Source organism: Vombatus ursinus, unplaced genomic scaffold (genome assembly GCF_900497805.2).
Source record: "Vombatus ursinus unplaced genomic scaffold, bare-nosed wombat genome assembly UNPS02014812.1, whole genome shotgun sequence".
Lineage (NCBI taxonomy): Eukaryota > Metazoa > Chordata > Mammalia > Diprotodontia > Vombatidae > Vombatus > Vombatus ursinus.
Genome location: NW_020954590.1, coordinates 82,510,442 through 82,523,665, shown reverse-complemented (window position 1 = coordinate 82,523,665; position 13,224 = coordinate 82,510,442). Strand labels below are relative to the sequence as shown.

General features: G+C 37.2%; 1 protein-coding gene across 4 annotated transcripts in view; it reads right to left on the bottom strand.

The window, feature by feature from the left end:
- Nucleotides 1-2,471: 2,471 nt before the first annotated feature.
- Nucleotides 2,472-13,224, bottom strand: part of LOC114053891 (chromodomain-helicase-DNA-binding protein 7) — a 245,912-nt gene continuing 235,159 nt past the window's right edge. For 2 of the 4 annotated variants that reach the window (XM_027877001.1, XM_027877002.1), the window contains exons 33-38: nt 12,946-13,173; nt 12,243-12,686; nt 9,554-9,775; nt 8,320-8,460; nt 8,053-8,157; nt 2,472-7,005 (exon numbers count right to left, since the gene is read on the bottom strand). In XM_027877001.1, coding sequence (XP_027732802.1) covers nt 6,073-7,005; nt 8,053-8,157; nt 8,320-8,460; nt 9,554-9,775; nt 12,243-12,686; nt 12,946-13,173 — 2,073 coding nt within the window. In that variant the 3' untranslated portion in view covers nt 2,472-6,072. The remainder of the gene's footprint in view (nt 7,006-8,052; nt 8,158-8,319; nt 8,461-9,553; nt 9,776-12,242; nt 12,687-12,945; nt 13,174-13,224) is intronic. The other 2 variants (XM_027877003.1, XM_027877004.1) reach the window with 2 other exon arrangements.

The window sequence follows — 13,224 nt, the reverse complement described above, 5'->3', positions numbered from 1 at the left end:
AATCAATCCCTTCCAGCTAATCTGTCACTTAATGCTGGTACTTCCATTTAGAGGGAGCAAGAGAAAGAGGGACAGAATTAGGTACCTCACCCTGCACACCATTCCTGTATTACTTATTAAACTCCTATCTGAAAACACACATCCTAAAGAAAATGATGCTGTATTGTAAAAGAATTGTTTGTTCACATTTTTGGAGTAAAGGAGAGTTTAGGGTTTAGAATGGGTTTTTTAAAAAAATTGGTTTTAAGAAAGACTTCAGGCTATTCAGGATCTGCCCAGCTGCTTCTCAGTAGCCAGCTATGGCTGAAGGAGCAGAAACTGTGGATCTGAGAAACATGCCAGCTTTGTCTGGTGAAGAACAATGCCTCTGCAGTCAAACACAATGGCCGTCTCTTATTTTCGGCTAACCCTTAGAAATAGAGGGAAAAGGATCATGGAGTTGCCTTGCAGGGCCTCTGAGGCGAGTGAGAGAACATTAGCTCTGCAGCCACAGATATGCAAATCCTTTATGAGTCCTACAATAGCCCAGAAAACCCTGTGGGTGGAGACTGATAGCAAAACCATACAGCTAGAGCAAACTCCTGAATGAATCATAGGTTCCAGACTTATATAGCTCTGCTTCTGCTCTCTCACATCAGCATCTAAGAGGAGTCACGTTAAGGGTCACTTAAAGTGAAGTCAGTCCCTACTTGCTAAGCAGATTGCTCAATTTCCAGAGTCCCGAGGAATAAATTCTAAAAAATAGGGGAAAATATTTGAAAATGCATTGCTAATTGTTCTGGTTCTATCATAGAGTTGCCCCTTTAGTGATATGCAGGCAAGTTAAAGGTTTTTTGTTTCGTTTTTGTTTTTTCCAGATCGATAAATTTTCTTTTGGACACCAGTCATTCATTGATCAGGAACATAATCAATTGTTCCTTCAGACCATTCAACAGTTCATTCGTTAAACATTCGTTTATTAAGCACTTACTGTGTGCAAAGGACATAAGCAATCCTCCTTAGTAAACTGCTTTGTTCACCCACAGCCCAATTTTTAGAAGGCTCACCCTTTCTTATCCTAGACTAACACTATCATGCACACCTGGTTTACATTCAAGGAAGAAAGATGGTCAAGTATCCCTCCAAGCCAAGGTTTAAATGGAGGAATTCTGAGCCCTAATGTCTTCTACTCTAGTTTACCATGTGGTCCATGACTTCATCTCAATAGTGAAAGAGGCAGTTGCCACAATATTTCCCTAACTCATAGGGGTGTGGTATGGATGAACTCATCAGTGCAAATTAAAAAACAAAAAAGGTGAATACTAAAATGTTAAGAGCTTCCTGACTCCATAGAAACAGGGTTGAACATGTCAAGCAGGATGAGTTTTCTATTCTGAAATGTCTTGTGTATTCCTCATACTATTAAATTTATAGACTGCTTAAGTTTCAGTGAATCAGTCTACATTTGAAGGCCCTTGAGCAGAAGAGACCAATAATTATGGGATAGTTTTGGACTGCAAATAATTTTAAGGCAGTGCAGCACCTCTCCCTTAGCAGAAAAAGCAAGGAATAGATAGAGGGGAAAAAGAATGTGTGGGGAGAAAGAAGGGGAGAGACAGAGAGAGAAAGAGAAAGAGATACAGAAGAGAGAGAGAGAGAGAGAGAGAGAGAGTGAGATCATGTTTCTTCTATCTATAATGTTCAAATCAAGGTTTTAAGATCAAAATACCATGGGGTAGGAGGGCAAGAAAGAAATTTTACACCAGAACAACAAAATGACTTCCTCTTAATGTTTTGACTTACCTGTTTTTATTTACTATATATTAAAATTTTACTATTGCTCCAACTAGTGTAGAATTCACAAGTCCATCTTTGTACACCTATCCACATACACCTCACAAAAGGCTAGAACTCCATGACAGCATTATCGTGAAACTCCAGGGTACTTTTAAAAGTTCTGAGGTATCAGAATGGGGCTCGTGAGTCTCTAGTGTTACTCCAAAGAAGAATGGAGTTTTTTTGTGTGTTTGAAGGGAGAAAAAATGTGCAAAAGCAATAGAAGAGGGTAAGCAATGTAAAAACATTTAAAAAATTCTTAATACTTCAAAAGCCAATAAACTACTATTAAAGTTGGATAAGAATCTACAAAAAGTATGGCCATAAAATAATTTTTGCCAAAAAATATTGCATTAAACAAAATCTCCTAATCCTTAACTTACTCATCTCATGTTAAATGCAAACTTGACCATAAAATGCCTACAAAATGATGGCACCTCTTATCCAAGTTGAGGAAACATCAAATTGCCCATTATGCAAGAGATCAAGCTAAGGAATTTATAGAGGCTACATGTTACTTTTTAGAGTTTATTTAGTACCTTAGTAATTTAAATTGTTTTGCTACAGAATTTATAGTAATTGGCAGTTCATTTCCATCTTCATTCATAAAAAGTAATTTGTAGAGCTTCTTATCTGCAATAAAAAAAAAACCCTTCATCACTTCAAAAAGCTTGCTTATGTAATGGGGACATATTAAAAAAACATTAGCATCAATGGCAATGGGTTTTTGTTTTGTTTTTAATTATTCAGAGTATCTTTTACTGGCACTACCAAAGACATTTGATTAGAAGTATAGCAAAATGTGGGGAGGGGAAACTACTAATTCACTTGATATTCCAAAATTAAGAGGTGGATGGGAATTGCTATCTGGGACTATTTCAATGTTTCTTTTTCTAGAAGGTAAGGCAGTGCAGTGGTTAGAGTGTTGTGCTTAGCGTGAGGAAGATCTAAGTTCAAACCCTGTCTCTGGCCCTTAATGGCTGTATTCCTGAAGCAATTCATGTAAACTCTTTCAGCCTCAGTTTCTTCATCTGTAAAATGAGGGGAGGACTGGATGATGTTTAAGGTCCCTTCCTCTAAATCTATGATCTTCTCTCAAATATTCTCCTTTTCTTACTTGTAAGCTTTTTCTGGTATCTCACTCTCACTAAAACAAACCAAAAGATACAAAGGATTTTTTTCTTTTTCTTTACTAAAAATATTAGTAAGTGCACAATCTTAACATAATACAGATGCTAAAGAAGGATTAAAACATATCTATAGTACATGTAGCATAAAAAAATTCTTTAGCATAAATCTATGAACCTATGACTCTGAGCTAAAAGGACCTTAAACAACATCCATACTAACATTCTATTTGACAGATGAGGAAAGAGGCCTCAGGAGTTTAAGTAACTTGCCAAAGGTCAGACAGCAAAATGGAAGAATTTGGATTTGAAACCAGGTACTCTAACTCCAAACCTAAGATACTTTCTACTTCATCGGTGAGTGAAGACAATATGTAGAAATATAAGCATCCATGTACTACAGGATCATCTTTCAATACTTCATTTCTTACTAGGAATTGTCTCATTCTCACTGGAGTGAAAGAGTGCTTAACTTGGAGTCATGAGACCTGAGTTCAAACCCCATACCTGCCATGTGTGACCTTGGGCAATTCACTTAGCCTCCCTAGGCCTCAGTTACCTCATCTACAAAATGAAGGAGTTGGAATAAATGGTTTCTAAAATCTCTTCTTGTATAGATCTGTGACTCTAATTGAACTAAAAACATCTCCTAAGTAGGCAGACACCTAGATCTTTAACCTTGAAGCTCTCTTAGAGAGCAAATATGCAGTTACACTTTTCAATATAGAATTTTAAGTAACTTCAAAGTTTAAACAAATGTGTCCTGTAGGCTATGTTGTGATGGTCAGTAGTTGGCCTATCACTTACACTACTCTACCTGGACTGTAGCTAATAACTGATGCTGAAGGTCATAACTATTTATAACATTTATCTTCCAATATGGATGGATACATATACATTGTATATTCTACTTATTAAAAAAAAAAAACCTTGTCCATAATAAAGATATAAAAAAATTTCCCTTTCTAGCTTATTTCATTACAAATTCTTGCTTGACTTATTCAAGCCCTAAAAAGTCCTCTAGTTACTGTACTATAGACTTAACAATTCATTTGTATGCTATTTTCTTCCTTACACATTTTATTCACTTCTAATTTTTTATTTTCTATGTTCAAATAATTCCCTTTCAGAAGATATGCCCTTTCAGGCACTTCTTCTAATATACACTATATATTATTTAAGTTACTTTCAACGGGGAAAAGCAACAGCATCATTATTATGTGAAGATTCCAAATTGTCCCCCTTTCTGGCACTTTGGATATAATGTAAGTGTGTGTGTGTGTGTGTGTGTGTGCACGCGCACGCGTGCATGTGTATGTGTGTGTGTATATGTGTGTGTGTGTGTGTGTGTGTGTGTGTGCCGTTCAACTTGGTGTCACTAAAACTGCATGTCTAGTTGTAAATTTCATTCTTCTGGTACCATAAGGAAAACACATAAACAAAAACAACTGCCTAGCTCATTTCTTTCTCCCTGCTCTCTGCCTTAAGTTTTGTTTGTCCAGGTGACATAGAAGATCGAAAACAGTAGTTCTCAGATGATCCATTCTCTCAAATATCAAAGGTCACCAAAAGGTACAAATCGGTAACTCTCTAGAAAAGGCTTTAGTTTTTTTTTTTTTAAAGTGGGTCAGATTTAGTTTCACGTAGGTTGTTTGACACACTGGTTTCTGGCATCACAAGCACTGGTCTACAGGATACCACAGAGCCTTTGTGTTCCTTGCTGACACTACAGCATTGTGTTTTTCTACCCATTAACCAAGGATAAATGACCTAGATATTGTGCCTATTAAAGCTTCATTTTTCTTTGCCCTTTTGTTCTTTAGTGTACCATATTATCACATGCTGAACACATTTTTTTAAGTATTCTCAGTCTCTGATGCCCTATTGAGGGGGTAATGCATGGGGTTTTGTGTGCATTTCTGTAGAGTTAGCTAGAGTGAATAATGTGAAGGTAATTCAAGATTTTTCTTCCTGTCCAGTCTCAAAGACAATCAGTTCACAGTATTACTAACAGCTAATCTAGTATAAGAGGATATATCAAGAAACCATACAAAAGCCAGAATGCTGTATTGGCATCTATTGCGAATACAAAAAATAGAGTGAACACCAGTTGTGATTTCCCTAAACACTACATTCTATAATTACATCTCTGCATATCATGGGTCACTTTTATTAAAAGTATCATTACTACAGTTGGCAGCAATTTACATCTTATCTTACATGATAGCAGTTTTCAAAGAAAAAATAAAAGGACATCACAACAAAGAAAAACAATACATTTACAAAGTCATGTCTGTAAACTTCAAGGCTAGTTTAGAGTTGAGGTAATGCTGTTTAGCTTTGTGGCTAAAGTAACAAAGTCCTTTAATTTAAAAAAAGGTACCTGATTCTCTCTTTTTCTCTCTTTTTTTTTTTGTTTATACCAGTGCATTACAAGATCATGAGATAATTGAACTGTAGTTTTATCCTGTAAGAACCTTCTCAGTGGGTTAATTTCTAAAAGGTACTCTTCACATTCAACAGCTGCCTTATTATTGCTGTGTCTCAAGACAGAGACATTCACACTATCTTGGAGATTGTCAGAGTGTGTGTGTGTGTGTATATGTGTGTGTGTGAGTGTGTGTGTGTGTGTGTGTGTGTGAGCAAGTGTGGGAACTCCCATACAGTCAAAAATAATGAGCAAATACGATATGTATGGTAAATTTCATCTTGACCTTCACAGCAAAAAAAAAAATTAAAATTAAAAAATTAAATATATAACTTCATACTTCCTTTAAGCAGCACTTCCTTCTATTAGTGCCACTCTGTTACAAATTGCTGCTTTTATAATACCAATGGTACCAAAAGAAAAATAAAAAGCAGAGCATTATGTAAGTTTCCTTAAAAAGACATGATCACCTCTCAAATTTCATCTCTCCTAGGGATAATAAATAATGCACTGCACAATACTTAATGACCAAGATACCTTTTGACACATCTGTATAACATGACTTAGACTTTTTTTTTTTTTTTGCTACACTATGTTACAGAACAGCTTATAAAAACTAGGTATGAACATTAACTGTGAGTGTAAACAGTAGGACTACCACTTGTCAAAAGTCTCAAACACTTTAACTGTAACTGGTACTGGTTATTCATCATTTTCATTGTTTTCTATTTCATCCCCCCCATCAAGTGAGTCTAGTTCTCCGCCCTGTGCTATTTCATCTTCTAAAAGGGAGGAATCCGCAGTCTTATCTAGGCTCTCCTCAGCATCGCTGCCTTCTAGGTGTTCTTCATCTTTAAAGGGAACTCCCTCAGCTTTGTCAGCAGCCTTGTCATCACTGGAACCCACTGCATTCTGAAGTCCTGCTAATGCTGGGAAACCAGGCAGTGTCAATCCTCCCAGTCCTGGAGGTAGAAACATGGATGGGTAGAATAGGCCTGGAGCCATGGTGGACAGAAGGAAAGGATTGAAGGCTAGAGGGTTTGAGGGCAATCCAGCTGTGGCAGTAGCAGCGCTGACGGATCCACTCGCAGAGTCAGTAGCAGAAACAGTATCTGTGCTTTTCTCAGAGTCTTTGTTCTCTTCTTCATTCTCATTCCCCTTCTCTTCCACTTTTGAAGTGCCATCTTCAGGCTCTCCTTGACTGGAAGCAGTAGTGGCGTTTCCAGCAGCAGCTGAGAGCGGGTTATTTAACAGCCCACCAAGTCCAAACATGTTGGGCAATCCTGCCATCCCTGGCAACACCAGAGGGAGCATGGTGGCAGGATTCTTAGAATCCCCTCCAGCAGCAGCAGCAGCAGCAGCAGCAGCTGTTGCAAGTCCTGGAGGGAAGCCCATGAGACCTGCCAGTTGTAGAGATTGTAGATTCTGTAGGCTCTGAAGGCTTGTGAGATCCATCCCAGCAAACAAGCTGTTCATCAGCAGCGGGTTGATGCCCGAAGTGGAGGCGGCCGCAGCAGCGGCCGCAGCTGCTTTGGCAATTTCACTTTTTGGCCTTCTCCCTCTTCTACTCGCCCCCTCTTCCCTCACAACAGGCCCTGTGAGGAGACGGTCAAACATGGACTCTGGAACAAAACCCTACAAAAGGGAGAGGAAACATGATCAAAGCTATCAGCAACTTTTATATGTGAGACAGCAATGGTTTATTTCATTGCACCACTTAACATTCTGAATGGAAGAATTTAAAACAATTCAAATATTCATAATCTTCCTTTATTTTCGTTAGGCTCATCTGTTGAACTCATTTTCCAAGTAGACGTTGGATTTCAAATGCTAAAATTCAGTTCAATTCAACAAAGATTACACATGTACTACCATGTAAGGTACTGTGTTGGCCTCTAGGGATATGAAGACAGAGCAAAACAGTCCTTGCCCTCAAGGAGTTTACATTCTATCGAAAGGATATAACACAAACAGCAATAAATACAAAGTCATTTCAAGATGGAAGGCCTGCTGGGTGTGAGGGGGTCAAATTGAGACTCACATGAACCCTCATGTATCAAAATCTAGTGTTCTGAACGGAGACAAACTAGTAAATATTACCAACTAAGTTGAATATATTTTATGATGGCAACTATTTTATCTTCTATCCTATATCCTTCTATTGAACTATACTAATTTGATGCATGTGTTATGAAGCAGTGCAGATCAGCCCATTTATTTGCAGAATCCCCCAAATTCAGATTAATGAGCTAAAAAGAGAATAAAAATGGTTTCCAGTTAAACAGGATGAATATATCCCCGTCCAGCTAGAAGAGTGTTGGGAACAGTCTTCCTCTAAATGACTTCCACATGGGGCTGAATGTCTATTACCTGACAATTTCTTCTTTCTAAAGTCCAACACAGAGATTTTAATTTTCCTTGTAACTAAAGCTGAAAAAATTAAGCCACTACTGTTGTATCTGGGGTCAAATCTGATTTACAGTGTCAGTTCCTTTAGTTTAAAAATCTGTTTGAATGGGCAATATGGTAAAAGATTTCTAAAAAAAACCTGAATCTTCTTTGGCCTATATACCCACACACATATACACATACATACACATATACACACACACATTCTTTCTTGGGTCAGGTTTTGAGAATATACATATAGATGCACACATATATACAGGAGTTCATACTTACAGACTGCTTTACTATATCAGTCCAATCAGGAGCCACAGCAAACTCAGGATTTTCCTCTAACCACCTGGGCAAGTCCTTCATTGGAGGAGCCATAGCCCCACCCATCTGATTAAAGACATTAAAAAAAAGCTATTTTAAACTATAGACATACTTTTACATACATTCTTTTTTAAATGGTCCTTTTCCTACTCAGAAATAAATTACCAGGAAAAACTACCTTTTTGAAATAAAAACTATGACAGAGATTTCTTTCATAAAAAGTTTTACCTTCTTTCCATTTCGTTTATTTACAACAGGTACCCTTTCTTCTCCTGTCAAGGTGTTGATATCCAATTTGTTAGGGTTTCGACATCTATGTCGTTTCTGTTTCGGTTTTTGAAATGGGGAAAACAGCACATCCGCACTCTTCTTTGAGGAAAAAGGAAAGAACAGTTGCTGTTTAGCTTTTCTATTGAGTATTCAAAAAAAAATAACCAATTAGTCATTTTCAATTTTCAGTAAAACATAAGGAACATTTAACATACAGTCTTCCTGGTTGTGTGTGTGTGTGTGTGTGTGTGTGTGTGTGTGTGTGATATTTCTCATACACATTAATAAAGTAAATTAAGTATATAAGGTTAGAATGTATATGTATGTATATATGTGTGGGAATATACATAAGTACACATATATGTGTTTACATGAATACATAGTATGGTTACTAGTCTCTTGTATTCTTATTGCATACCAAGGATACGATTTTCAGTGAATTAAATTTTAAACTTTTAATCAAATCATGCTATTATAGGCTATAATTGTTATACAACGTCATACTATCTTTTACTCCTGACTCAGCTATGCAGATTGGCCTCAGGGATAACAAAAAGTGAGAGAACAATTAATACTACGGTTAGGCTAAAGGTTCAAAACTATTTGGACTATGACTGAAACCAAAAAAGATGAAATTGAACTGGAGCAAATGGTCAAGTTAAAAAAAATAGTCACATGTGTCTAGGATGGGGCAGACCTGATTTAATAGGAACTTACTTAAAAAAAAAAAGTCTAAGATTTTTAGTCAAGCACAAGTGAAATTACTGAGACAACCATATGAAAGAGCTAACAACAAAGCTCACACAATTTTGGACTACATTAATGGTATAGTTTTCAGACTGAAGCATTTCAATCAAAAAGGCTAGATGAACATCTGTTAAGGAGGTTGTAGAAGAAGTTCTGAACTGTGTGGGTGGCTGGACTAGTCAGCCTCTGAAGAAGGGGTTCTTAATCTAGGGGTCCATTGATTTCTGGAAGTCTGTGAACTTGGATGGGAAAAGAACTACATTTTTTGTTTTTACTAATCTCTAACAGATTCCTCTGATTATTTAAAAATATTGTGAGAAGGGAACCAGAGGCTTCCAAACCTAAGGTTTTGACTAGATTGTCAAAGGGGGCCTGTGACACACAAAAAAGGTGAAAAACCCTTTCTCTAAGGTCTCTTCCACTTTGGTGATTCTATGATACTTACTGGTACATAACTTGGCATATCAACAGTGTAGGTAGGATGCAGTTTAAGCCATTCAACCAAATCCTTGTTTTTAGGAGCATCTTCCCCAACCAATCTGGTCCCATCTTCTAGGTTTATGACTGGGATGCGAGTATCTGGGTCCAGCTGTCCAGGAGAGGGAATGTTCCTTGTTGGGGGGGTCTCTATATCTTCTTCAAAAGCTTTGGTCACCTCAGCATCCTCCTGTAGAAAGAGGACAATTCTTTTAATTCTTACTTTTAACAAAAACTTTGCAACATTGCACCATTTCCCAGGAGAATGTCACCCTAGCATCATGAGACTTCACACCTAGATGAGATAAAAAATTATCCAAAAACGTTAACTTCCAAATAAGTCGGACAGTTTGGCTTTTTTTTTTTTTAATTCCACATATGAAACAATTACTGACAATGTTCCTCTTGTTTATAATTCGTAATTCAGTTTGAATTTTCATATTTTTTCATCCTACTGTCCCCTTGCACCTCCAACCTTTGAAACCCAAACCAAGATACTATATGTTTAAGAACTACATAAACCAAATGAGGAAATAGTTCCTAACTATCTACGTATCTCCCCTGTGAGAATTGTGAAGATTACCTGGCCCTTTTTAGGGTCACGGACAAAATCATTAAGAGGAATTATGAGGTTTGCTAAAACAAACAAACAAACTTGAGTTTGCAAGGTTAATCATTGGTGAACTGCACAAAGTATTACTTCGCTGGCATAATATTCATTGGATACATAGAGCAACACTGTGAAGTGGACAAGCTCTAACTCTTTGTAATTTGGTGTATCCTTAATTCAAAATTGTTGCTCTTCTAGACACAAGTTCCCTGGCAAAGTATGTACTATGATTCAAATTTTTAAATGAAAAGTTAATAGCTTCTACAACATAAATTTGTCATTATGAACTTGTCAAAATTTATGAAGATTGCTTTAGTCAACAAGATATGCCAAAATGACATATAGTTTCAAGAAGGAAGGCAGAATATTAGTGATAGCATGACATCTGAGGATGACATGTCTAATACAATTGTCATTTTAGGGAGGGCACACCAAATTATAGTTAAATTGTCATTTTTCAACATTCTGTTAAGTAAACCCTTATTAAGGACCTACTGTTTACAGTGTAGCAGGAATGTGGTAATAGAATGCTGAGTTTGGAATCAGTAAGACCTGGGTTGAAACATCACTTGATATTTACTAGCTGTGTGACCCTGGGAGGCTCATTTAATCTCTATGTGCCTCAGGCAACTCTCAAGGATTCATTTACTAACTCATAGGCAAGCTGCACCATCTACTTTGGTGGACGGCATTCACATACTGGGAGTTACTTATGGATTCACTATTTTCAGAGCACTATGCATACCTAACAAAAAGCTGTACTGCATGGCTGGAGAAGTAGTGTAAAGCATTGGAAAGAGTGCTGGACTTGGAAGGGAGACTTTGAAACTTTTGACACCTAATAGGATGACAGCTGGAAGAGACTCTGGAATTCATCTAAGCCAACACCCTCACTCTATAGAAGAAAGCTGATTCAAATTCTACCTCTGACACTTATTACCTAGGCAAGTTACTTCACCCCTCCAGGTCTCTGTTTCCTAGTCAGTAGAATGAAGGGTTTGGACTTGACCATCTAAGGTTCATTCCAGTTCTAAATATATGATGCTTAGATCTCAGACTTGCTTTTTCTCACCCTAGCTACATAAAACTTTTTTCTAAGTTCTAGAGTTATAGGATAGCCAAAAAAAGGTGCAGAAGAATGCAAATGGGGGGGGGGGGTGTTTTCCTTAAGCCTTATAATTTAAAAGGCACTTCACTTCTGGCTCTGTCTCAAAGACATAGATCCATCTATTGTCTAAAGAACATTATACTAATTGATTCTAGTGCCAGCTTATAGATTTGGGTTTCAATAAGAATAAGCTATACTATACAATAAATTCAATCCCCAATTTTGAGGCTAGAAATGGCAAAGGCCTCTGAAGGAGTATTTCTGAAATCTTTCAATGATAAGAAATGGCCAATCTTTTTGATGAATTATGGTGGTAAATTAGAGGAAAGGATAAATGTATTGCCTTGATGTATTTACAAGTTCTTTTAAAATTACTTCCCAAGTGATAATTGGAATACACAGAGAAATATATCTCATTCTTAACTAGAATAATAGTGATTTTTCAATCAGTTCAAGTTAAAAATCTAGTGATCTTAGGCCAAGGAGAAAAATATAATTAGGAGCTGTGAACTAACCACAATTTTCCTGGCCAAAAAAAAAATAGCACATTTATGTAATAAAAGGCTGACCCCAAACCAATTCTTCCACAAATCCAAGTTTACCATAGCTTGATAAATCTGTGGTAACTTTTTTTTTTGGCTGATGAAACCAAGCTTTTTCATCAGTAATCAACAGATCATAACCAAAGGAAGAGTAACATGTAAACTAAGTCAGAGTCAATAAAACATAAAAAAAAAAAAGGAAACAGATCCTTGTACAAGTTGGGAAACCTACAAGTTATCTCCATAATTGTCAGATAATATCTACTACTCTGTTAACTCCAAATCTCACCTATTTCTTGAATGACATGAGCTAGATTTGATATCCTTAACTGAGATGAATTCAACCAGATATAGAAACAGGAGTGCACACCGAATGAAAACTAGCTGCTGGACTTACTACACTCAATGATGTCCGTTTGTTGCTCATGAAAAGCAGATCAAGCCCTTCTACATTTTTCCTCCTTCCTCGCCTCCTCTTCAGGGGAGGTTCTCCATCCATTAAGGAGCCATTAAGCAGATGCCTTGTGGGTGTGCGTGAGAGACCTGCCTGTAGCAGTTCCATCTGAGTTTTAAAGGCATCAGACACGGGTGTGGAGACATTAGGCAAGATAAACTTTGAAGTGACAGATGAAAAATTTGAGGTAGAACTTGTTGCCTCTCGTGAGGCCTTTGATAAATCTACAACTTTTTCTTGTCCATTTTCTGAGACCACCTGAGACTCCCGCAGCTGAGCCACCATCTCCATGAGATTCCGTCGTTTGGCAGCTCTTTCAGCCTCAATCTCTATTTTTCTCCTCCTCCTCCTCCTCTGACGAGGGACTGATAGGTTGAGTGCATCTTCCTAGTGAAAAATCAAGATGTGGAGTTGTAAAGAAGCAAAGCTACATCTGGTTTACTGACTGGCTTAAAAATAAATAAAAATAAAACAAAGGAAGTAAATTAACCTATTATGAATAAAAACCACAGAATTTGGAAGGAGTCTACTTGTATGACAGCCCCTTTTATTCTAAAAGGGAACAAATAAGCACAAATGATTTCAGTTTTTTAAAAAAGACACAGAAATAATTTTATATTAAATAAATAAAATCACTCTAACTTGCCTTTGACAACTGGGGAGAAGCAGCAATATCCTCACTACCACTGATGCTAGCTTGACCAATCATTGAAAGCTCTGTAAAGGTCCTTTTCTGTAGGGGGCTATCCACAGCTGTTGATGCATAACCAGGCATAAGTCCCTGGAAATCAAACATCTGGCGTCTGTTTACTGGCCACTTCCCTTTCAACACTGCTTCACAGATGTTATCTAATCGGTTTATCATTACACGATCCTATACAAAGGAGAAAAGATATAACGAAATGTTGGCATAGAGAAAATTTTG